Source organism: Triplophysa dalaica, chromosome 11, assembly GCF_015846415.1.
Source record: "Triplophysa dalaica isolate WHDGS20190420 chromosome 11, ASM1584641v1, whole genome shotgun sequence".
Taxonomy (NCBI): Eukaryota; Metazoa; Chordata; class Actinopteri; order Cypriniformes; family Nemacheilidae; genus Triplophysa; species Triplophysa dalaica.
In genome coordinates, this window is record NC_079552.1 from 9,828,463 (window position 1) to 9,856,012 (window position 27,550).

Below are 27,550 nucleotides of genomic sequence, written 5' to 3' on the forward strand. Positions count from 1 at the left end.
TTAACATTGGACACAATTTATTGTGCGCAAAAGTGTACATATCAAGGCAAATATGAAGAAATGACTCCAGATGAATACACAATAAATGTGTACCAAGAGCTTTAAAATCTGTGATAAATTCCCGCACAGATTACATATAAATATGTGTACACTTATCAGGCTTAAAATATCTTGTTAAAACAAACCACTTTTTAAAAATACATTTCAAGACTTGAAACATGTAGTTTAGGTTTCAGATGTATAGTGTTTTATATCAACATTACATGGTCAGAGCATTCCAGCTCAGTCTCTTTAAATGCCCAGAGTTTACACCGAACATGCACCTATAAAGTACATTAGTAGGAAATCAAATACTTGGTAAATTATTGTAGTTATGAGTATAGTTATGAAGGTAAAGCATTCTCCATGTAACTCATCTTTCCTGGTTTTCTATAAAGATAGCACTTTACATTAACAAAAACAAATCATTTCTTTTCGCTGATATTTTCTTTTGCATTATTCCTTTTCTTCCTTTTATGTCATTTTTTCGGTAACACTTTACAATAAAGTTCAATTTATTATCATTAGTTAATGCAAGAGCATGAAGTAACAATCCTTTTTGATATTAACTAATGTTAACAAATTGAACTTTGAAAGTAGTGTTTTTATTCTCCCACTTTACCTTGATCTTTCAATGTGCCCTACATGCCAAAAACCCTTTGTCTGTTCTGGAAAACCTGCAAGCCAGAACGGAAGTCAGTACAACAATAGTATAGTATTTTAGAACGAAGTCAATATCGCCATTTCCATTACAACCATAAAACTTAGTTTACAGACTAATGAATTTTAGGGGCTGATTGATCATAATTCATCCAAAAACAACAAACATCATTGGCAACAAAGCCTGGTTTGGTCATATCATCAAAGAAATACATGCAATACTATAACAATAAATCAAATATAGAAATGCAGTTTACCAGCAACTGCAAAAATATCATGAATCCGGTTTACAATAGAAAATAAGACGGAATGTTTATCAGTATATCCTCTTCACTTTGTGCAATAATTTGTCCAGTTAAGGCATTGAGCACAGTGCCTTACATTTTGCAAAGCATTTAAACACCACCCCAATCATAGCAAAACAGACAGGCGAGGGAGATGCAGGGCTTTAGGAAGGGAAAAATCCAATAAAACTATCTGGTAACATAGAGAATGTGCAGAGCTCTACCATAAACACACCAAACGTTGCTTATCCTCAACCAACACGAATAAGTTTTAGTTTGAGCATTATTAAAGCAAATACGCAGCATGGGTACAGCTTTTCTCTTGTGATGGTTGCGTGCCACTTCCCGAAACTTTTGAAATAGTAAAGACAGAGCTTACAAAAAACTCTGCATCTGTCAGACACATTCTTCCTTCCCTATTTCCCTCAAAAGACATTTTCTGTTTCCCTCTTCGAAATGCAGACCTTGGCAGTGTTGCTATGGAAGGAGATGAATAATGAGGCTGATGAGTTTGGAGAGAACTTTTTCTCAGTTGGACACTGGTTTATCATTAAGCTGGTCCGAAGTTTCAGTCAATCTGAGGTTTGGATTTGACGTAAACAAAGTAAAATGGTTGCGGCTGTGGCCGGCTGTGAAGTTCGGCCTTGATCCTCTGCGGGTGAGTGTCTGGGGTAAGCTGCTGTGTGGTTTCGTCTGTCAAGAGGAACAGCGAGTAATTCTCCGGATCCGAAACTTTAAACCTTTCCGCGCAAATCTGGCACACGTCTTCCGTTGTGGCGTAAGGTTGCACCTGAAGCGTTTTGGCTGTGCAGCCATTACTTGCATCTTGCAGTGCCACCCGCAAATAGTTCTTAATAGAGATTAGAAGATATCGGTCATTCTCAATATACACCAAAAATTAACTTTCTACATCCATAGAGCTCCACTCAAAACCAGACCAAAACTTTTATATCTAAGGATGAATTTACCTGAAAATCATCTACAGATGGAGTGGTTCGCTGGGCAGTGCGTCTGCGGTGCCACTGGTGCAGTGTGTTACGGGTTTCTGAGCTCAGCACACGGGCAGCCTGGTCCTCCTGGAAGTTCTTGATGAGAGACATTGCTCCATATGCACTGGTGAGGTAATAGCCACCTTTAAGGAAGAATAAATGCAAGTTTGAAACCTGACCTGAAATGATGCAGTAACCTCAGCAGTAACTTCAGTTGGACAATGGTAAAGTGAAACCCTAATGTACCTTCTCCATTAAGCAGTGATGGGTCAAGTAGCTCCATCATGTACTCAATTTCATTATCTAGATGTGGCATGTCACACTGGGCCATCACATACGTTAGCATGGGCAGGAAGTCATCTGCGCCGTACATCCTCCCTGCCATTAGTACAACAAAGATTAAAATCACGAATCCACCCAGAAGCATTGTAAGCATATATAAGAGATAGACTCACATACCTGAGTTGTTTTCCATAATGGTGTATATAAGTTTGCAAACAATGAGAAGCAAAGACACCTTCTTCTCCGGCGAATACATCTTGCACATGTTCTGGAACTTGTGACGAATTTTCTCTATAGCGACAGAGTCGGGAGGAAAAGCCCCTTCCACTCCCATCTCCTGGGGCTCCTTTGTTTTGGCCAAAACCAGATTCTCTTTCAGCTGCTGCCAAGTTCCACTGCTCACCTGGAAGTCCTTCAGGGCGTCCTCTATTACAGACTTCAGGGGTTTCAGCACACACTTGTGCATGGCTTTTTCCATCACTTGGTCTAGGGAGGACAAGAGGACAGTTACATTACAATGAGCCTTGGGCAAAAACTCACAACAAAAATAGTGACACAACAGAATGTTAAGGTAATTGTTATATTTAAAGGTCCAGTGTATGAAATTAAGTGCCATCTAACGGTGAGGTTGCGAATTGAAGCACTATGGTGGCTGACACAGAACTAAGATGTTGTCACATTTCTGCTTCTTTGTCGATATATTAGAGATATATTACGATATTTATGAAATGCGCTTTGTAGAGCAGTTTGTCTGTTTAGGGCCACTGTAGAAACAACATGGCGAATTCCATGTAAGGGGACCCTTGGTGTATGTAGATAGAAATAGCTCATTCTAAGGTAATATTACGTAACGCTTCATTATGTTAGGTCTGTAAAGTCACCTCTGAAGATTTAGCCATGTATATTAAATTGCATTTCTGTCAACAGATTATCCAAAAAAATACACAAAGCACCTTTAAGAGATGAATATCTGGTAATAGACTGACATATCTAGCAGGTCTTGGCTGGCCTAAAGCATTAATACCCCTGAATCCAAATATCTTAATGTTGAACTAATGACTGAAACGGACCATGAGTGACTATGAGCCACCTCCCTGGGATCTCAAACATGGCTCACAGTTCCATTTCCTTGGAAGGGAAATACCTGCTCTCAATATTTTTACACCTGCTTTTCCAACAAGAACAAAATGTTTCCCAAATAGTCTCTGCTCTAGTGTGACTCAATCACACAAGTTTTGTCTTGTATTTCTGATTGTGTAAGCATGGCCTGAAGGTCATAACTACAATCTATAAACAACTATAAAGTGGAGGGAGTTTACTGTGTGCAAGTAAAACCATCTGATGTAAAAAGCATAATACAATGTTTTAATCAGGCTTTTCAGAACGCTGACTCTGAAGATGAGGCTGCTTCTGTCAGCACAATTACACACTAATGGGGAAGCAACACCGTCATTTGGTGGCACATTGTGTACTTCTGTTTTATAATATTTTGTGTATTTTTTTAAAATATAAGAGAACTATATAAAGAAAAAACATTTAAAAGTATAAACAAATTTTATCCTGGATGCGATTAATCATTGAAAAGCCCCATATAATTGCTTCTATAGGCAATATTCTAGGAATATATTATGTTGTAAAGGTTGCTAGACTTTAGATGACAAGTTGTAAAATAAAATGCAACAACTTATTTCCCTGTAAGCTTGTCTAAACTTATGTATGCCAGGATGAATAAATAATTTTTGATCGTAAGAACCCAACAAACCTGTTTTCGGAGTAAGGATACGTTAACATTCTGAGGGAATGTAAAAAAAAGCATCAAAACAAAGACAAGCTGCTTGTTGATAGGACCAAAACTTATCTTGTCAAGTGTCCACAACAATCATCCTGTTGAAGTAAGAGTTTCTATTTTAACCAGCCGTGGCTACTGATACTCCCACTCCATTCTCAAGAATATTCACACTTATCGCTGCTGATAAACACACATCCTCCTGTAAAACGGCATTTTAGAGGCCTGACTGGCTCGATTTGAGCCCCTCTCAGCTTTTTGGGAGATGACTTGATCACCCTGTCACAGGGTTTATTTGAACTAATAACAATCTGATTGTACATAATCTCACTTTTTACATTGCAACTTAATAATGAATCATAAACGTTTATTTATTTACTTAGCCGAGTTTACATATGTGCGAGAATAACAAAACTACAAAATGCTACAATAATCATCATGTAGGTTGCCAGTGTCTGACCAAAGAATGCTTAAACTGACCAATCTGAATCAAGTACTTAAGAGAATCATAATAATATGTTATATTTGACAAGGAAGTGACTTTAGGAAAACAGGAAACAGCTACAGAGGGATGCCTCAGCATACATGAATGTGGTTGAGTTCAGAAACATCAAGGTGGTCTCTGCATAAGATGTTTTCTTGCAAGACTTAATTCTATCCCTCAAAACATTCTCGACCTCTCTGGCTCTCTCCGTCTGTACCGCACCACAGTCTGAGAAGCCACAGTGACAGGAGAAGTGAATCCACCTACTCTTCCTATAAGAACGCATGTCAGCGCTAGGGTTCTGAAACACAGCCACAACCTACGTCACGGCTAAGAACAAAGACACACACACAAACTAGACCAGAAAAACAGACCGTTTCAAATTCTCCTTCTCTGTCTTTAGACCCGTGTAAATAAATGAACTCTTTATAAAATGATATTAAAATGACAACATTAAAAACATCTCTAGAAAGGGATTTATTTGAAGGAAGTACTCAAAATAGTGCAACAGTACAAATAAAAAAAACGTGGGCTTAAAGTAGCAACACTGAGTTTTTCCAGAGACATCAACACAAAAAGTATCTCAAGGCTGTTATGAGCCAAAACAAATAAGTTAAGGAAACAGGAATGTTGGCTCTACCCAAACAAAGTTATTGTCAGAATAACGTTATCTTTTAGAGGTCATTGACTGTGAATTAAAGCCTGTATTCTGCATTTATGTCATAGTTAATTCTCTCCGACTGCATACATCTCACAGCAATCGCTCTTATTGTTCTGGACTTGTTTCAACACAACACAACAAAACCTGCTAGTCAACATAGGCAGCTCAATCGGGTCATGAAATCTAAACAAGAGCCCTCTTCTCTGCATTCATGCCTGACACCCACATACCCGCAGGCCTGAATTGACAAACTGGAGGGGTTACGTCGGATCGTAGGAGGGCAATATAGGAAAGACGTGCACTCTTGGCTGGGGTCCATCTGGGGAACATCTGGAAATGGATTCATTCCCCAAAACACACAGCAGAGCAGGGCTGTTTCCACTCCACTTGATGAAGAGAGGAGGTGGGTCTGATGGATCACGCAATCTTCCCGAAGAACCAAAACAAACCCCGGCAGAGCTAAAAAGCAGCCATCACGTTATAAAGAGCAACAAGATGATCAAAATAGTGTGGAAAAAACTTTGCCTGAGCTTTTGTCAAATCAGGACCACTGCAAAATGCACACTTCTCATTTCACTCCATTGACTACTTGTAGCCGCCCACATTAAATACAAGTATGTGACAGTAACTGAAACTTACATACCTACAGTATGTTTGGTAAATGAGAGACGATAATTTAAAATAAAAGTGTTGCCTACTTCGACAAAACACTCCATTTAGAAAAAAATGTTTACTAAATGAAGATATTTTAATCTAAAATGAACCTATTTCTGGTTGTAGACATTGTACAAGTAAAACATTTTATGACTAAACTACTTCAGTATGTAGATCTACAACCCTTTTACTGTAAGTGTGTCAAAGTATATAATGGCTGACGGTTGACAGTTAAAGGCGTGTGGTCAGTTATACAAAAGAGACACTATTAGTTTTCTGCCCACACATGAATATTCTTGTCTATTTGTCAGCTCAATGTGTTCTCTGTGTCGCTTATGCTGTGTAAAATTCTTCTAGACCGAGATCATCAAGTGAGGTTCTTGCCTCGTGCAACACACTTTCAGATGTACACATGTACTGGACTAATGAAACACATGTTTTCTCGTGCTTTCTCCACACCAACATACACAGTGTAGTGAATTGATTCAATACTCCAAATCCAGTATTTAAACTGCACACTGCCTATGCAATAAAGCATTAGTTATAACTGATGATGGAGCCGCAGAAAGTCCTTGTAAATCACTGGTATTAGGGTGGTTCCTGTTTACAGGAAAGGGGCTCAGATTAGAAACAGCTATCAGCCTCTTTCAATCCTTCAAATCAACATCAGATCCTTCCTGATGTCACATTCTCATCTGACAGCCACCCCAAAAACAAGCAAAATTTTCATTTGGATGCATTATATGTATGAAGAGATACATATGTTGCAGTTTGCATTTGCAATATGCTGGCAAACCAATTGTACAACTGCTATTTGAGGCATTTATTAATTGTATTATTGCAGCATACTAGCCGATTTTTGTGTTTCCAAAATGTACTTTATAAAAAACATTTTATTTACAATGTGTGATGTTTTGACCTGTCAGGTCTTGATGAAGACCAGATGATGACCTGAGGTGAAGCATCTACAACTACAGAACAAAATCTGTAAGCAATGACAACCTGTGGGGATTTCGGCTTGTTTACTGTTCAAAAATTATATAATGGTATATCATTGGCTGCATTATATCGCAGCCAAATACTCCTACATTATACTACGTGTAATGTCACTTTTAAATTGATGTATCACAAATGATACATCACATCAGTGCTCACTGCGACTTTATCCAGCTATGCAGATATAATAAATCTTAAAAACAGTGTTGGTCCACAATCTTAGCACACTACATATTCTAGGAATAATAAGTGGCACCAAATTAAAGTGGTAGTTCACCTTCAATATGAAAATTATGTCAGCATTTACTCACCCTGTCATTTAAACCTGAGTGGCTATCTTTCTTCTGCAAAACACAAAAGAACATATTTCGAAAAATGTTAGTAGCCAAAACAGTTGGTCCCCAAAGACTTCTATTTTGTCGACACAAAACCAATGCAAGTCAATGGGGACCAACAGTCTTGTGTTGCCAATTTTTTTCAAAATATCTTTTGTGTTCTGCAGAAGAAAGAAAGTCATACATACAGGTTTCAAATCACAAGAGGTCTTGGAAATACTGACATATTTTCATTTTAAATGTGAACTTTTCCTTTAATCAATAATTCCTTTTCTGCACTGAACAGTTTGTTTTGAGGCAAGGCGCCCTTACCTATCTGATCTTCTGGAATGAGGGATTCAATAGGTGGATCAAGCTCAGAGCTCTGTAGAAGGTAGGATTTCATCTGTGTCATAAACTGTCTTAGAGTTTGCAGCAGATCTGAGCCTGACGTGTGGCATCCGCCGTTCTCCTGCAGGAAGCTCACATAGTCCTGCACCAGGCAGCCGAAGTAAGTTCCTTTATCCCTGGACTGCTCCACGATCTTCCGAATGGCTCTTTTTTCAGGCGTCATCAAAGAATTGAAAACGCCGCTCACCTTGCGCAAACGTCCTCTCAGTGCACGTGGCAGCACAAAAGTGCCGGCATTGTGCTGCTTCTTTGACTTCAGAGGTGGCGGAACCTCCTGGTCACTCTCCACATTGATGCCATCGTCCTCTTCTTCATCCAGGCTGCTGTCGCCGGTGGGACGGTCGGTTCCGGGGGAGGTGGCTTCCACAGGCAGCGAGAAGCTGTGAGTGAAGTCAAGAGAGTCTGAGGACGAGGTGGAGATGCTGATGTCGCTCAGCCGCTCTCGTCCAGTGGGGCTGTGCTCGTCTGCCGGGCTGCTGTTCTCTGTAGCATTGGAGTTGCGCATTGACACCTTGGCGAGACTCCAAGACACTGCTTCCTCAATGGTATGATCGTCCAGGGCCATTTGGCAGCGGATACTGTCTGCATCGAGCAAGGTGGAAGAATTCTTACTTTGAGACGAGGGCACTGGGATGGGTTTGCTGAATATTTTGGGTGGAGAGGACGATAAGGAATTCATGGAGGAACCTAACCTCCCCAGCAGGCTGCTCTTTTCCTGAGGCGTTTTGATCCAAGAAACTGTCTCGGGCATGGTCTTTTGTCTACGAAGGCCTGATCTTCTGGAGCTGAACCGGGGAGGTGGGGGGCGAGGTGGCGGGGAACGTGATGTACTCTCTCTGTTTTCCTGGAGCTCTTTGTTTCCCGGGGATGTTGATGTTTCTGGATTCTTGGGTGATGGGTTGGTCTGGTGTATCTGCAGGAAGAGGGGATTGATGAAGCACAATGCTCCGTTGGATTGACTGCATTCAAGCTGGGACGGAGTACGAGTCCGTGGGATCCATGGGAGGCTTTGTTCAGGGGAAAACTGTTTTAATGTCTGTTGCGAACTTTCAAGAACAGGCTCTCCGATAGCAGATAACTTCCACGTAGAGCACAGATCAGAGTCCCAGAAACCTACAAAAACAAAGCACAACAAAACTCAATAAGGAACCAAATGAAAGGAAGAAAAAATAAAGGAAGAATATTAAAATCAGCTCATTCCCCAATTCTTATGAACTAAAAAGCATTGAATAATTTACGGATTTTAAAGCATACACTTAACGTGAACAATTGTAAGACAGATAAAGAGGAAAGAAGTTACATTACAATAAATAAAAGGGGCCCTCATTTAATGAATTACTGATATACATTAGAAGTAAGTAACTCATAAAAACATGCTCAGGACATAAAGTAAGCAGTTAAAATACTGTTTCAGAAGGAAAACCAGCAATGCATGCAGTACACAATGACAGAATCAAGTTCACTCCAATGTAAAACGTTTCAATTGACAAACAAGAGAAAACAATCTAAACTCAATGAAAAACAATAGCAATTTGACAAGATTAAAATATTAAAACTTACATTACGTCTATTTAGAAAGTCTTCAGGCTGTGTATAGATAGTTAAAGCTAGAAAAGGTTACACGTCTACACTCTATGCAGCGACTCCACTGTCTGATTTACGAGCAGTATAGCGTAGCCTTGGCACACACACACACAGTGAATGGTGTGAGTCATGCATATTGATGAGCGGGTGGGAGGAGCACAAAAGCTCTGCTTCTCAGTTTTCTCTCTTATTTCAAACTCATTTATTCTGAAGGCCGGCCCTTCAAATGTTTTCCACTGATGCAATGCAAGAGCCGTACTTTTCTTTGTTTCAGTTATGTGGCCATTTTCATTTGCAGGAAAATGATACTTTTCACTTGCCATGGATTTACTGATTATTGTTACATATTGATATGATTTTCATTTCCAGGAGGTTAGTGTTTCATTCGCATAGTGTTATTTGCTAATGCAGCAATACATTTAAAATCCACGTTTTATGTTCCATGTTGCCAGGTGTCATCGAACTCACAGAACAAGCCAAAAAAATTAAAACAGATGTACACGACAGTAGACTATGAATGACTGGAATCAATTAAGTATTAAAATAATATTAAAATAAATCCAAATATGAAATGCAAAAATCTCACAAATGTTGTTGTTTGGCATAAAATGTTATCCATTGGAAATTTTACGTCATCTAAAGTAATATAACTTTTTATGAAACTTTTGATGTCAATCATCTACAGTAACTCATTGTGTGAAGGAAAACAGGAAGAACAGATTGCATCGTTCTAACAGTTCATCAGAATAGACACACCTTTACTGAAGTGAGGTGAGGTGACTGCAGTCTGTTTTTGCAAAATCTGCACCTGCGCATAATGTTTCTTTCATCTGCTCATTTGATTCTTCTTTTGTTTTGTCTCACAAAAGCTTTCAATATATTGTGTTGGCCTCTTTTGCAAGGTTTGCTCTCATCCTGAAATCTTCCATTGTCCTCACTTCACCCCAATTGTCCCAGTCACTACAGTAAAGTCAATGTGCAGCTGGAATTCTTGGTGGAGTTTCTTTTGGAAGAGGTCCTGGTGTGGAGGTACCACACCCATCCCTGCTCTCCGAAACTCTAAACAATATCAAAACTTCTCTTACTTGAAAAGCTACTTGAAACTCTGAGATCTCTCTCTTGCTCAATTCAGTTAGGTTCCCTTTACATTTATAAATGATTTAAAAAAAAACCAGGTGAAACCACATGCAGATAAGGGCACTCATTGTGTCATTCAAAAATAAAATGGCACATTGGGGGTTTTCCTGTGTCTTACCATAGGAATGTTGTACTGTACGTTGACTGCACATCTAAGGTGCAATGTTACAACAGACACAGTACACATAGACAGATCTCTGTTTGACAGAGACACAGAGACATTTACTAGCGTCAGAGACATCTGTGGTCAAAATCACCAGCATCATCTGCGTATGTTGGCCATATGAGCTGTGTTTTAAATGGCATATGCTGGATGTTGACGTATGCTTGCTAGCAATAACACCTGTATTGTCAGTGCTCTAGGACAGTGGCTTAAGTACCCCTTTTTATGATTTTTTCAAGCCAAGCACCCCTTGACCAGACAACAAAAATTTTTGAGAGTCAAACAGTTATTATATCTATTGTATTAATTTTTTTTTATGCGTCTTTGTGTAGTCCTTATTTCAAATAAAAATACTATAATCATAATTTATTGATTTTCATTGTGTAATCCTTAATGTCAGTTTCTCTCACGTACCCCCTGCAGTACTCCTGCAGTACCCCTGGGGGTACACGTACCCCATTTGAGAACCACTGCTCTAGGACATATGTAACTGTTCCCAAAAAACATGTTTGGGTGTAATACTACACAACAAATGCTAACACCCAACAGAAACCGATATCAGACTGGATTACACACAATGCAACAACATATTTCATAGAAAATATTATACTGTTTCCTATGAAATGGGCTCAACACGGTAAAGCTCAAAAATGCATATACAATATGTTGTCCATCATAAAAACTAATCCAAATGTACTAATGTACTTATAAATGTCCTCTCACGGATGAATATACTTTTTGGAGCTTCGCCATTGACCCCCATATGAGAAGATAAAATCACAGCATTTCAACATGAAATATTTGTTTTTTTTCACCTAAAGAAATGAAGTCATATTTATCAGAGATGGAATGAGGTGAACCAAATAAGATAATTTTCATATTTTGGTAAACTATTTGAACATCCTAAACTTGAAGACACAGCCTGTCTCTCTAATATTATATATGCCGAGAATATTTTAGCTGGTGAAAATCTGTAAATGAAATGCTTTGCTAACAAGCTTTAAACATGAAGGTCTGCTGACTGCTCAAAAAAGCTCTCCCTGACCACTGCCATGCTGAATGACTTAAAATTATATACAAAAATTGCTTCAGCAGTAGGTTTATTGTACACACAGCATTACACCCAGCCACATAGATAGATAACACAAACATGAAGTTGAGGGTCATTGAAGGAGCACAGTATGAGTGATGTTGCTTGTTGAGAAACATTAATTTATTCATAAACTCACCTTTTCCTAATTGAGCCACCTGCTCTAAATCGGTGGGTGTCTTTGCTGCACTGATGGCCTCTGGAAGCTTCAGGGTGAAGGGGAGAACATCCCTAAAGAGAGAAAATAGATGTTGAGAAGAACAAGAAACATTGCAGACATGCTTTAGGAGACTCTGATCTATGATTCTTCCAGGGTTTTTCTTAGTCCGTCATTAAAGAACTCAATGATCCTTGATAACTAGAAATAAAAAGAGTATTGTTTCGGTGTACTCAGTTACGTTTGGAGCAGTATCGATCGTCTTTCAGTATTGAAGAACGCTGTTGGATACAAAAGTCTGTATATAACCTGGCAGGCAATATTATTACAAAAGCAAGCAAGCAGGGGTCCGTCGTCTCGAAACATGTACTCTTTTATTAAACTTTTCTTTACCATCAAAGGGTTAACATTTTCTGTTTTTTTGTTGCATGTTTATGGTATGTTGATGTTTGGTTCCACAGCACTGGAATGCACACAAACATTCTAGATTACTCTCAGAGAGTAACTCCTTCCTTAACAAAACCCTATGATAGCAAACCAATGCCCCATAAAAGACTGAGAGAAATACGCTTGGGTAATTATTACCACCTCCAGTCTAAACCTAATAGGCTTTGCTAAGCATGTTTTTAAGATTCCTCAGAAATGATTAATAAATGAAGAAAACAACAACCCTGCTCCACGTCTTTAAAATATAAAACAGAACCGTGAACTTTCTAACAAAACAAGTTCTTTGGCAAGTGTGCAAAATTCTCTGATGATGAGGATCTTTAAAAGTCCTTTTTGTTGCTTTCAGACTGGGATCATCTTACCTGCTGATACAGCAGAAAGCCACCAGCCGAAAGAGGTCTGCGAAGCTTATCCCTGAGCCCTCCAGGGAAAAGGCTGTAATACACACACCACACACACACCACAGCCGGTTACACACCACAGGAATTGCAATGGGAAAAACTGCATGACCTAACAGTCTCTTTCAAAGGGAAAAGTAAACAGACCCAGATTTTAGACACTGAAACTTAACTTGACGTCCAATGCAACCCACAGGAGCTGACCCACTTATGTACAGAAAGTGTCAGATAAAGAGAGAGAGATGTGACTGGAGCAGAGTCAATCGCTTACGGGAATAAAGTGAGAGAGGGAGTTGATCTTAATTGAAAGGAAACTACTTTGGTGCTTAAATAACTTCGGTGCTTCTATATAGATAGGAACTAGACAGCTAAAACAAAGACAAACACAAGAGGAAGTGAAACACAGACACAGATACACACATCATTAGCACTGCATAACGGATGGGAGGTTGGTGTCTTACTGTATTGACTCTCTTTAACTGGGAAGTTCCGAACAGGGCATATGTCATTATCCATCCGCAGGGAAATCACCTTTTTCTGTAGTTTAGGACACCGTCTCACCACAAAAGTCTAGATTTAACACATACAGACATAGAAGCATTAAGATGATTTTTATGGTTCCCTCGTAAATCCACTAATGTAAAGACACAACCGACATCTGCCTAAAGCATCTAGGCACACAGTTCATATACCCCGGCCGGCTGCAGCTGCAGAACGCGTCTGGCTTCCTCCTCGTTGAGTGACAGCAGCAGCCATATAGAGTGCGTCTGCATCAGTCTGTCTAGGATGCTCAAGCGTCTGCGCAGAGAGTCATACCCAGAATCCCTCACTCCAGGCGTACCAGCGCAGGCTGTAGATTGCAGGAATAGGCCGCTGACCTCTCCTTCCAGCCTTTATTAATACATAAAAAACGGCGTTCACAACAGCGCAAGATCAAAACAACATTTAGTCATGGAATAAAGGAACCAATACTTCCACCTACTTTACAAACACACATTGAAAAAATGGTTTTAGTAAAAACAAAACCACAACACATAATTTATGCCCCTAACATTTTTAAACGCAGGTTAATGAGCCATAGTGTATAAAGGCTTAAGACTTTTATAAGAGAATATCAATAAAAAGGCTACACGATGTAAATGACTTTGGAACCTAGAAGTGAATATCTTTAACATAAAATAAATGTACATAATGAGATTGATGTTTGTTTTGATTATGTTCATGGTTGGGACTCCATGATAGTTGTTTTTAAAACTTCTACTGGTTGTGAAACACCTGAATTTATTGTTCCTAAAACTTCCCTTCAACTTCATGGAATTGTTGTATTGCAAAATCCCTGAACGTCTTATGATGACCCTAATATAAGACTTGCTCCACCTACTGGAACAGACCAGGAAGTACAACAACACAAATTTAAGAATGTAAAACTTCACATGACCAAAAGGAAAATGGGTTTGACAGAACTGAATCACAAGTATTATGAAATAATATAAAATTATCATAAGTATTATGAAATAACAGCAATATCTCTAGATTTTTTTAATCAAATAATCCACCTTGTTGTTTTCATTTTTTAGTGTTTTAGACATTAAGTCTACAAGCACAGTCCAAACACCAGGATTCATTTAAGCAAGTTGTATACATGATGAAACATGAATGTGACAATTTATGAATTCATACAAGAATGGTTTTACAAACTGATTTTGAATAAACATTTCAATTTGTTCATTTTTCATGAATGATGCCCATTGTTTTAACAAGTCTACAATGCAAACTATACAAATTTAAATACAAAGGAATCTCTATATAACAAAATACATGTTTATATACAGTCTTATATTTCCTATAAATGAAATATATCCAGTTAAGGGAAGACACTGGAAGTGATGAAGGATAAACTCACCCTTGTAAGATCTCAGTCTCTGGTTTTCTGGCTGGCTGGACCATCTCCTGCTTTAGCTTCGAGATCTCAGAGGAGAATGTGTCTATCAGCTACAGTAAAAAAGATCAAGACAAATACATGTGTGAATAGTAGGGATCGTAACGCATTCAGACTGTGTGTTCGTCTTCCTTTCTATGAATGGGAAGTGGCTAAATCTGGCATTAGTCATCATTATTTGATTCCAATTAAAAGCCAGCAACAGCTACCTCTTCCCTTTAACAACTAAGACAAAACTTATACATCCATACAAACTGTCTCCACATGTTTCCTCTTATTGTTTCTTGCGTATTCCCGAACCTCTGATCTTTTTTGTGGATTGAGAGTTTCATAACCAAAGCTCCGTTTCCTCTAATGAATCAATAATTACTTTATGTTTAAATGATGTAGGCCTAACTGTACAAACACTGATGCAACAACAGAATCACATGCTCACATTTGCGTGAGAAAAAACCAGTCAGAGTTTACCACAGAAATGTTCATTTGGCAGGGAACGTGTACACTCCTACAGTACGTACAATGATGAACGCAGCAATATTACCATAATTTTAGCTGCTGTAAAAAAACACAATATCAAAAGTATAGATACAAATATGTTTGGGTACGTGTATTTGAGAAAATGATTGTTTCTTTACATTTTCATATGAAAATAAGTGATTATTAGAAAAAAAAAAAATGAAATCCCTTAACACATGACGTCACTGGTACGAAAGCAAAACGTACATACAAGATCATATAAATCCATAGAAATTAGCCACCTCATAACATAGTTATGAATTCACATGAGATAGTGTTGCCAGATTCACCGGATTCAAATTTATAACATTTGCATCATAAGTAACATGCTGTTCCAGTTACAGGAAAACTTTGTTCACAGACCAGGGCTTCCTTGATAGTCAGAGCAAGAGGCACGCTTTCTTTGCTTCCTAGTTTTCTGATTTCACATTCAAGAATGTCCTTCATTACTTCTCAAACTGTGTATAACTTCTCAAAGCTTTAGCAATGTGGACCAAATTTCCAAATTTAGGAACTTGTATTAAACTGATCTTGAACTGATATAACAAGGAAAGAGACTTGGGAGATTTGGGAACTGCAATTCAAAGAAATTAAGTAAGCATTATTAATATCCACCTCAAGTGACAGAGCAGAATTTCATCACTTCATTTGACTAATTAAGTCAATTTATTCCCAGATACCGTATATAGAACACAGTTTCTCAACTTACTGGATATATTTCACTAAACTAAGTTCGATACTGTCAAAGCAATAAATATAAAAAATATGTACATAAAATATGAAGGAGAATGCAACATTTATGAAAATTAAAAGCCTTTTTTGCGCTTACAGTTTTCAATATATCTCAGCAATTTCCAGTAAGACACAACCTCTCATATGTGACCTCGACCACGCATCAGACAAGCAAGGACTCGTCCACTCTTTCAGCCGTATTTCTTTTCTGAGCCAGCACTTTCCACTTAAAAGTCATGAGGTATTTCTCTAGCCCTGTCTGAGACCTAGTCAGCAAACCACAAGTGCACACCAACTCTTGGCTCTACATAAATCCAGCTCACAGCCAAGAAAAGCACTCTGTAAAATGCCCAAAAGGACATCAGTCACACCACAGGGCTTGGTTTCCATAGATTTATTGCTGAATGAGCTAGAATTATAAAACAAACTCATTGCAATGCCTGTTTACAGCTCATTATGTGAGAAATACCTTGAAATCATTTGAAGCTTATCATTTAAACGGGATAGCTCACCCAAAAAAATGAAAATTCTGTCTTCATTTACACACCCTCAGGTTGTTACAAGTATTATGATGAACAAAAGGAAGGATATCTTCTTTTGTGTTCATCAGAACAAAGACATTTATACAGGTAGGAGTAAATTATGACAGAATTTTCGATTTTGGCTAAACTATCCATTTAAGTTATTCATGGTGATTCATGGAGATTGCTTGCTTTGCTTATTGCTTTGCTTTAAATTTAAGACTGTCTGTTTATGATGAACATTTGATAATTTACATGTTCTTTTAGTAGTTGTATATTACTTGCAAATATTTGCGAAAAAATATTCAGAAGCGATCACGTTATTATAATGTTCTAAATACAAAATGCATGTACAACAACCATGCTTTCATTTTATAAAAAAAGAAATATTTCGCAACATGCTTCTGTTTTAACAAAACTGTGGAGGAACTTCCCCATAATCCATTAATGAAACTGTGTAATCCTCATGAACAGCCCTAAGAGTTTTGAGCTAAAAAATGGAAAATGTCTTTTTATCAGATTTACACAGAGAACACAGCTATTCCTTTTCAGCTAAAAGGATGAGAATAGGTCCGCCTACACATAACAGGGCAAACAGACGCCAGCCTGCAAAGAAAGACAGAAGTACAGAATGTCCCAGCACAGTATCGCTGCAGGGATGAGCCATTAAAAGAGGTGATTAGGTCGAATAAAGGTGCTTTTTGCCCGTCTGGACATTTGCTAGGAAACTCTGATTCCTATGAGGTGATGGCTGCTGTTCTGGAGACTGGTAAGATGGAGATCACTCGCAAAAGCTGCAGTCATCTGTGCCTAACTTAAAGCAGCGGTGAGGTAAAGTCATTCACTGCATACAAAGCAGCCCAAACTGTAGGAAACTATGTGCTGACATTTTACTAGCACGGTTGCTTCAGCCAAACACAGCCCGGACACTGAGAAGAGTGTTTAGAAAAATAAACACTCCGGGTGACAGCAGCAAAGCTATTTAATTAAAGGAACAGCGCACTCTCCAAAAACATTAAGTCATCATAAACTCCTCCCTTTGAGTTTCTTTCTTCCATGGAAAACATAAGGTGATGTTTTAAAGGTTATTCTCTTCTATATAAAGAAATACAGGTGCTGCCAGAAAGCACCATACAAGTTACAGGGGTTTGTGGCTGAGATGGCTGCGGAAAAGAGTTATGTTAATGATAAGGAAGAATATTAACTCTTGTTCCATGACATTAATAATCTTGTCATGTATTTATTACAGCCTTTTAACAGCAATGCACAAGCAGATTTAATACATCCGACTGCACCTCGTGGCATGAAATAATTATCACAACACATGCAGAAGGGAATACACTTGTCCTAAAATAATGTCATCTTGGTTTTTCCTGAAAAAAATAGCTCACCCAGATTACAACTATATCATTATCTTTTTAGTCTCTACAACCTGCAGCAAGAGTAAAGGAACGAGGGAGCGTTCCATTGATACTCCAGAAGACCAGACCCTTGAGCAACCTGGGCTCTGTTTGGCTAGAAAAAAATAATGTTTATTAAAAGCAAATTCATTCTAGTGGTGGTGTGATTCAGTTCTGTCATAAACTGTTCGTTGAAACATTACAATTTATTATGTAAGCTAATAAAGTTAAAGGAATAGTTCAGCCAAAAATGTAGATTCTGTCATCTGTCAGACTCCCTCTTTTTATTTCAAGCCTGTATAACTTTCTTTCTTCTGCAGAACACAATGAAATATATTTTAAAGAATACTGGTAACCGAACAGCGCTGGAACCCATTCACTTGCATTGGATTTGTGTCTATACAATAGAAGTGAATTGGTACTACCGTTGTTCGGTTAGCAACTTTCTTGAAATTATCTTTGATTTCTGCGAAAGAAATTTTCATTTTTGAGTGTACCATCCCACTAATTTACTACAGGATTGAACTATCAAAGGCAGATTAGCAATTAGATTCAATAGACATGAATAAAAACATGATGTTTTACATTCTCAGTAGTTAATTTGTTTACTAATAATCTTATACCATTGATATAATGCTTTTTAATAAACAAAGAGGTGCAAAAAAAGAAAACCCAATTATGGGAGGCATAGTTTGACATCACTATGACAACAAACACGGATACACCCAATTGTTAAATCCAAATCTACATAAAGACAGGCAGATACACACACACACACACGCCTAATATCAGAAGACAATGTATCGCCTCCATGAACATCTGCAGACTCACCTTAAAAAAGCTGCTGCTTCGGTCCATGAGGCAGGACTGCATCACTGCCTCAGACACGGTCGGGTCTATGCAGCTCTTCTATGTTCGGGCTGGTTCTCTGTGGACCAAAGACACATATGTTATGTGAAATCCCAACACATTTTGCATGATCACAGTAGCAAGATATATTAGACCTCCAGGAAAGCAGCCAGCAAAACTTTATTAAAAAAAACCCTGTTTAAATTTGATTTCCTCAACTCCACCCTTTACAAAAATACACAGAATTCTGTTATACACAGTCCTTATACATTCAAACGCCGGCGCACAACTTGTTCTTGATCATAAGAAGGGATATGCTTTTTATAATAGTATATTGTCACTTAACAAAGACAAAAGAACCAGTAGAGCAAAAAGGTAAGATCTTTGATAAGTCTCTTCAGAGTTTTCAAAACAGCTTCAGCCAAGAAACATACGTGAGGAATCGTCTGGACCTGGGTCAAAGCTCAAGCTGTGCGAATGTGTTGTATGAAAATGGTATGAACTATGAAGAGGTACATAAAGCATTCTAATGCACTTTATCACCTGGGATTTGAAGGGCCATCTCAGGTAAGAATCAAAACCAGCTTCCCAGTAAAGGAGGACAGATAGCTCTGGAATGTAGTGATAACCCACCAAGATACAGATAGCAAGCACATGTTCTGTGAGGTTTGGATACAGTCCATCCATAAAGTGCACATACAGTAAAAACAGGCCATAGTTTAACATTCACAGCATTCTAGCTTTTTCCCTGAAGTTTACTCATAATGTCTTGGTTTCTTGCGCCCATAACAATGTTGACTCAGGCTGACCAAAATATTAAAGAGGTCATATGTTAGCTGCTTTAAAGTAACCAACTTGTTTGGATTACAACTGAAATTCTCTAAACCTGCTTTATTAGGTGTCCACCTGGGATGACTAAAAGCAAAAGTACATTACATAACATCGTTCAAATCAAAATATTATTATAGTTGTCAAGTGAGGATTTTACAGGGCAGTTTCTTCTTCACAATGAGCGAGGGTCTCTCTCCCGCTGCAAAGGACCACCACCAACTACAGTGAGATCCAGATCTGACCTACTTCCAGATGCAGCAGATCCCCAACACCCAGACCGCTTTGATCCAGCACAGCTGTCTAAGTTATGCACCAAAGCTCTGAAAAATCGTTTTTCCATTCTTCCACACACAACACCGTAGAAGACGTTGTCAACCTGACTCCACAAAGGAAACACAAAGCCTCTTTCTTCCTTGTCTCCTCATTCAGAGAATTTATGTGTTGAGCTAACACATGTGCGATCTGGTTCGTAGATCCTTTGATGCGATTAACATCTCCTCCCAAATCTTTGCTTTTTTCAGTCTATACCTCTTCTGAATCACACCCCTTTCTTTCACTATACTCTCCTGACTGGACATCATAGCCAAAAAGCCTCTTTTGCTTTCTGCCAGGGTGAAAATATGGCAATCAAAAGCAAAATTGTAATGTTGTGGTGCGGGTCCTTCAGGAAGTAGCTGGAGTAAAAACTCCATATCTTAATTCTGAGATGTTACCTGAAGCCTTTCTGGTACAGTGTGTTGACAAATATAGTTGACATATCTATGTGGAGACGTTTTTCCACATATTGTAACTGTAATGAGTTATCACAACACGCATTCATCTCTCCTCAGTATTTCAAACAGAGGGACAAGCTGTTATTAACCCTTACATCCAGTTTCTGTGCCCGCCCCGTATCTCTTTCAAGAGACACACAAACACACACAAGGCTCGGTGGGTAAACAGGAAACCGCTCTGACTGCCAGAACAAGTATAAACACAGGGAAAGTTATTAACTGGCCACTGTAGAGTACAGACATGCAGTCTCTTTCAATTGGCCATTTAACTCCCTCGATATCATTTCAATAGGGATGTCACGACATGGAAAACTACCCATGAAAGGAAAAGCCTTTGTTCGTGCTCATCTAAAATGTCAACAATTGCACTTGAGGCAAACTTGTATCCTGTTGTCATCCAAACAGGGTCAGTTGTTACGCTGTGCTGGCTTGTACCATTGTACAAATTCATCTGCAGTCTATGTGTGTATATATAAATATATTTTTGAGTGTGAATGTAGGATACTGTTCAGCTGGGCTCTTCTGACCCACACAAAGACACATCTGAACTTAAAGGCACAGAGCAGCTCTGTGTCCTGCCGCACTCCTTCAGCACACACAAACACGCATATAACAGGTGCCTGGAAGCGGAGAGAGGATTTTCTGTAGTCTTGCGAGACCTGGCATGGTTGAACAGGAAATAAAGCTTGCGAGCAATTAAGAGCGGCTGAGCCATAAACAAAGAGAACAACTCAAAGCGTGTCAAACCACAGATCACCATTTCAGGTGGTACAATATATCGTACAGCACAAGTTATGACACTGAGGTTTTCAACAGTTTAGTATGAAAAGCAACAGTTGCTGGGTCAACACACAAAAACGTTGATTGACAACTAAGGAACATGCATTGACATGACAAATAACTTCTTCTTAAAACATGATGAAGAAAGAAACAAAACAGAATGTGACGCATGTAAACATTCATCTACTCAACACCCGAACCAAGCAGAAATGTAAATGTTGCAATCATTTACTCACCACATGTCATTCTGACCTTGTATTGTTTTTTCTGTGAAACAAAGTGAGATGTTAAGTAAAATGTTTGGAGTGCTGACACTTGTTTTCGACTTCAGACTAATGCTATGACACTGACAGCCTGATCTTACGAGAATTTAAAGCTATTCTATGAGGTAGTTCTAAAACATACAAAGCTCCTCCCCTTACCCCACCCATAAACCTAACCATCACTGGCACTAAAGCAAATCATACTACAAATGAGGTAATGCGAATAGTTAAGAATTGCTGCGAGATTGTGTTGGATTTGACCTACTAATATGGTATTTTTTGTGGTGTTTTTTGCACGTTTTGAACATGAATTATGCACGTATAAAACAACTGTCTGTCTGACAAAACAACCAAAAGCTTTGGATGCACTGTGCACTAATCTAGGGCCAAATCAAGTTTTCAATCTTATCGTCATCTTAAATGAATAGTTAACCTAAAAATAAACATTTTGTCATCGTTTACTTACCCGGAGGTTGTTCCAAACCTAAATACATTTTCATGTGCTGAACACAAAGAAAGATGTTTGGAAGAATGTTTGAAACCAAACAGTTCTTGGGCACTTTTGGCTCCCACTGTAGGAAGAAAAACTACTATAGTAGTCAATGGTGTCCCAGAATTGATTTCACACATTCTTCAAGATATCTTCTTTTCTGTAAAAAAACAACTACAAAATAACGTCTTTGGAACATCTTCGGGATAAGTAAATGACGACTGTTTATCTTTGGGTGAACTAGCCTTTTGAATTCTTCTATATCCTTATCTTCATCTAAATTGTTTCTTTTGTTGACAGCAGGAAACAATTGAATCAGGAAAGATTTTGATGGCAAAAGTCAATATTTAAATAAGTCTTTTTTGCTATTGTAAGTGACTTTATGAAAGCTAACTGGCTAAGCTATTTGCATGTAACAAACTCAAATTTGAGTTTATCAAGCTACACTTTGAAGTTTCTTGCAATCGATCTTGTTTGCTTTTGCCCTATTCCCTGCCTGTGCTGTAAGAGGATGTCACAGCGCTACTCTGGATGATGTCGTCTTTCCAGTCTTTCTGGACTGTAAATGTGTTGTTTGGACTCCAAGTGTAATACACGCAGCTAATAAAGCAGATGGGGAGTTATGCAGACAGCAGATGTTGCAGCAAGTAATTTTAGACAGAACACAAATGCAGGATAAGATGTCTCAATGCTGGCAGACGACTGCCAAATGATTTTTTATTATTGATTTATTTAAAAGGATACTTCACCCAAAAATGAATATTCTGTCTTGAATTACTCACTCTCTCCTTCTTCCGAAACTTTATAAATGTATTTGTTTGGTTGAACACAGAGAAAGATATTTGGACGAATCCTTGTAACTAAAAAGACTACCATAGTAGGACAAATTGTTAGTCAAAAGTAGGGCAGGGCAATATAAATCACGGTTCACGCTAATGATACATGTCTAAATCGATTCTGATTTCGATACGATATATTAGCACAGCTCTTTTGTGAACTACGCCTCTTTGATCAGTAGAAGGTACTGATCGATCTAAAATCACTACGAGATAGAGTCGTTTATAACGTACATTTGAAAAAGCAACACTCGTCAAACATCATCACTATAAATATACCTGAAAATACTTGAAAAGGTTTGAAGAATAGCGATAAAATATGACCACTGGCATTTCCTGCAATGAATTGTTCTTCTTCTGTTTCCCATATTCGGAATATCTGCGCAAGAGCGCCCTCTGGCTTTCTGATGTGGCGGCATTTAACCGTAAGTCATTGAGAAACTGTGAGCATAAGAATCGCACAATATGTCGCCCAGCATTAGTCAAAAGTGCCCCAGAACTGTATGCTGACCTATTTACTCTTCATAATTATCTTCTTTTGTGTTCAAAAGAACTAAAATTATTAAGAAAATATTCCTACTATGGTAGTCAATTTATACAGATTTGGAACGACTCGAAGGTGAATAAATGATGACAGATTTTTTTTGAGTGTGAACTATCCCTTTAACACCTATTGAGTCCTCTTGCCCTCTTAAAGCGGCAGTCACCCTTAAATTTGCTCATGCGAAATTCGTTCCGACGGTGCTGGGAAAATGGGCGGGAACAGGATATGACACGCACGATCACATAAAATGATACGTTTCACTGTTTAAACTTTATCATCCACTCCTGTTTCTATTGCCAATGCAAACCAAGCCACTTCTCTTTTTATTTGTTTTTTGTAATATTTTAAAGTTGTGTTGTACAAAACGGGATGATGCGACACTGCTACAATGAGGGATTCGTCCATTTTGGATTTTTGTACAAAGAGGTCACGCAATGATGTTTCGATCTTTGGTCTCACACACTCACATAACGCGAATTCTCAGGTCAGAGTTCACCAAACTTGAACTTTGCTATGCAGCGAAATGCTAAATATTTCCGCACAGGTTTGCGTTACCGGTCTGTCACATTTGCATACGAGGGAAAATTCAAGTGTGACCGCGGCATACGGAGGGTTTACCGTTTTGGAATCTATTCTAGTTGTTACGTTAGGTGTTAGCGGTTCATTGCTAATTTCTTGTTAGGAAATAATACATTTGCCAGATTCCGTGCCATTCCCTATTGTACAGCAAATTCTGTTTTTATGCCTGGATTCCTCGGTTCCATCCACGTTTTCCGCATTGCGGAAATCATAGGGCTCTATGTATGTCACGTGAGGTGTCGGTCATTGGTATTGGTGTGTCATTATGAGTACTAGTACGTGAGCTTGGTATCCGGTGATATCGATACTGGTATCGGTGAATCCCTAATTCTGACATTTCAGATTAACTGTTTTTTAGCTTGATCTCTTGCTGCTATGTCTGAAAGGACTGCAAGGAGACTCGGAAAGGCTCAAAAATTACATTAACAGACACAGCTGCAAAAGCAGAGGAAAATATTGAAAATACGCTCGAAATAGCCTCTCATCACCACAGTCAGCAGCATAGACCAACAAACCCATACCATCTGAATGCTACTATTTGGACTTTGCAAAGTGAAAATGAAAGACATGACCATTTAAGTCAGCATCAAAGGAAAGCTTTATCTAAAATGAATATTCTGTCACCTTTTTGTGTGTGTGTTATACAGGAGGGATGCCAGATTGCTCTTTCCCATTTAATGAAAGTAAATGGCGATCAGAGGTATCTGGTATTCTGTGATAACAGTATAAATTATCCTAAAGGAAACACGAATGAGACAAGTTAGAAAATGATGAAAGGAATTCATATTTTAAAAGGTGTGCAAGTCACATATCAATATGGGCATACAGAAAGGAGAACCACAAAAACACACGCAGAATGTCAGGGAGCATGCAGAGGCCAGTGCTCTACAGGATGTGGTCAGCTCCACCCCACATAACAATTCCCATAGCTACAACCAGACAAAATATAAACACAATTTTTATTTGTGTTGACAAATTCCAGGCACACAAATCGTCCTGTTTTTGCAGTTACGTCCTTTCTGTATTTCGTTTGTTTCATCGAGTTTCCTCCACTTTCGTAAAACTTGGCTCCTAGAGTACCTTTTGATCTCCTTTAATGTCTGTGTCTCATCAGAAGTTGCCCTTTTTCTCTCATTTACTCAGTTTCTCCATATCCAGGGCTAAGTTTCTGTGCGTCAGCCACAAAGAAGCTTCTCATTCAGCGGGAAGCGTGAGGTGATTCCGTGAGAAAAGCTCTTGGCAGAGACACCGGAGACTGGCAGCTTCCTGACTCCGAAGAGCTGATATAATTTCTGTCTCTAACTGGATCCTTAATGATTCGCCGTGGAAAACAATTGGTGCAGCATGTCTCAGCACATCAGCCTATTATCCTTCTCATTTTCTTCAGAAACGGTCTTGAGGAGGACACCACAATAACAAGGGGTTTTAAAGTGCATGTAAAGACAAACCTTACCTGTCCAACACTCAATTACATGCTTAAATTCTAGCCATGGCTTTGAATGTTGTCAAACATGACCCTTCCGAATGATGACAAACTCATACTTGAAGGGTTTTGGAACACTAAAGTAAAATGCAAGAGCTCAAAGTAGCAATGCTGTCAGTGTGTCTAAAGAAACCAAACAGGTTTCAGGGCTACAGCTGGATTCCAAACTGATCACATCATTTACAAGCGGTAATACACTCTGAGATATGAAGATGTATTTCAGTAAAAGGAAGAATATAAGTGGAGGAAAGCACCAACCTATAAATAACACAAGCTGAACTTGTTTACATTTATCAAAAAAGCAAAGCATTAGTCTTACTCTTTTTTGCACAATTCTATATACATGATTCTTAAAAAAATAAAATTGCACTTCTCTTTTCTGCATTATTGTTACTAAGCTTAGTTTGCACTAAAACAGAGCCTAAAAATAACAACCAAATAGGCACTGTGTTGGTGCAAGTTTGGTGAACTTTTAGATCTGATGTGTTTTTAGATACCCCTTGTATAATCTGCTTAATTCTTTAAAATATAAACAAAAAAATAAAAGTTTTTTGGAAGCTCTTCATGAGTCCATTATCAGAGCCATAGTGTCCACTGGTCTTCAGAAAAATATCCAGGCCCTTTACATTCTTTGCTTTCCAGCATCTTCTGCATATTTGACCCCTTTCCAACAGTTCCTGAATGATAACATGACACCCATCTTTTCACAATGAGGACAACGATTACAGAAGCCAACACGGCACAATAAATAGCTCCCCCAAAAATGAAAACTCTGTCATAATTTACTTTACATAATCAACCTGTATGGCTTTCTTACTTTTGCAGAACACTAAAGAAGATATTTAAAAACATGTTGGTAACCGAACAATGGTGGTATCCATTCACTTGCACTGGTTTTGTGTCCTTACAATAGAAGAGAATGGGTACCACTGTCGTTCAGTACCAACTTTCTTCAATTCTTCAAGATATGCTTTTTTGTTCTGCAGAAGAAAGAAAGTCATAGAGGTTTGAAAAGACAAGAGTGTGAGTGAATGATGACAGAATTTTCAACTTTGGGTAAACTATCACTTTAAGAGCCAGGGGTATGTAAATAGTACATACTTTGTAATAGAGGACTTATGTACATTGTTATTATGTTTCTGGCTTGTTGTCGAACTCTGTAATCAAACCAAATTTCATGGCATAATGAAGACAGTCCAGTGACACATTACACCTCTGCATATGAGACCTGCTCAGTGGTGACTACAAGCTCCTTATACATCTTAAAGAAACTAAATATGACTGGTATGTTTGACAGACATTTTCAAATGAGGTTTGTTCAATACAACACATCAACACATTCTGTTACCTAACTTATCCAATGCCGGTCACTACACGGCCCTTAAATTCTTGTAAAGTGACGCATATTCTCGGCAAGTCACAGTTAAATTACTTCCCTCTGCTTGAAAATAATCCTCTTAACAGGTCTCAGAGCCACTGGTGGAAAATGCTGATGCTAGTCAGTAATGAATTTAATCACAAACACACAATGCCAATATTTGGCAAACATTTTAAAAGGACTGATAAAATTTGTAAGCTACTTGGTCCTTACACTGTCACGGAGTTCACCTCCCTCTCTTTTGAAGCAGTTCATATAAGGACACATGCAGTAATAGAGAAGCCATTGATAGAAAAGGATATGATCTTGTGCAACTTTCTAATGAAAGTTCAGATAATTATTGTGATGATAAAAGTGCAGTGCAAAATGCACTTGGTGTAAACCACAAGAAATCAAATAGCATACATTAATAGTTTTCGTACATCTAATGGTCAATGATGGGATCGTTGTAATGAGCATCAGCCTGAAGTAACAAGATGCGACTCTAAAGTTACACTGTCTATATGTAATTGCAAGAAAGTTGTCAAAACATTCAATCTCTGCTCCTTTTAACAATACGATACAATGACCGGCTGCCAACCATAACAAAATTGAATTAAACAGAGCAGGTGCTGACACTCAGTAACTTACACATCACCAAAGTTGAGATGGGTTCATACAAGTTAACTGAAAACATTTAAAATCAAGCTTTGGTGCTGCTGACAACAAAAACATTGCAGGCAATAACAGTTTTGCCCGGTAGTTTTAAACTTTAAATTGTGACAAAAACAAGCCGAACGCTATCCACTTTACCACAACACGGAGAAACGCTCCACACAATAATCGTAACAAAAGCTGTGGTCGATAGACAAAACACACGTAACTTTCCTAAAACAGGATTTTGGGACTTACCTCGACGAGTCGAAACTAGAGTTCCCGTTGCCAAAAGCGAAAATGAAATGCGCATTTATAACCGCATGGATGATGTTTCTCAATGTTTTTCTTTTGCTGGATGAAGTTATAGTTGTTGTTACATGACTGTTCGAGGCTGTTTCTTTCTGCCTCGCAAGACAACGCTGTGCTAAAGCATGCGACCTCTCCCGGCAAAAACAAACTCCAGG

The 27,550-nt window shown here is 38.4% G+C and overlaps 1 protein-coding gene across 3 annotated transcripts; it reads right to left on the reverse strand.

Annotated features, from left to right (window-relative positions):
- On the reverse strand, positions 1-27,543 carry rin2a (Ras and Rab interactor 2a). 3 transcript variants are annotated; one of them, XM_056760579.1, is made up of 12 exons: positions 27,342-27,543; positions 18,476-18,572; positions 14,440-14,528; positions 13,229-13,427; positions 12,998-13,106; positions 12,501-12,573; positions 11,674-11,765; positions 7,483-8,673; positions 2,432-2,740; positions 2,219-2,350; positions 1,952-2,115; positions 1-1,833 (listed from the first exon to the last, which is right to left on the reverse strand). In XM_056760579.1, exons 2-12 carry the CDS (start codon positions 18,515-18,517, stop codon positions 1,552-1,554), a joined length of 2,682 nt encoding a protein of 893 aa, XP_056616557.1. In that variant the 5' UTR covers positions 18,518-18,572; positions 27,342-27,543; the 3' UTR covers positions 1-1,551. The 3 variants fall into 3 exon arrangements, with proteins under 3 accessions (XP_056616557.1, XP_056616556.1, XP_056616558.1); XM_056760578.1 differs by lacking the exon at positions 27,342-27,543 and adding an exon at positions 21,114-21,250; XM_056760580.1 differs by lacking the exon at positions 27,342-27,543 and adding an exon at positions 21,130-21,207.
- Positions 27,544-27,550: the final 7 nt, after the last annotated feature.

Bases quoted from the DNA above. Each gene is read 5' to 3' on its own strand.
- rin2a (XM_056760579.1), bottom strand. From the start codon at position 18,517: ATGCAGTCCTGCCTCATGGACCGAAGCAGCAGCTTTTTTAAG. The intron at 2,741-7,482 runs GTAAGGGCGCCT...TGTCCTCCCTAG, and splicing joins CATTCCAGAAGATCAGATAG to ACCAAGTGATGGAAAAAGCC. The intron at 1,834-1,951 runs GTAAATTCATCC...ATCTCTATTAAG, and splicing joins CATCTGTAGATGATTTTCAG to AACTATTTGCGGGTGGCACT.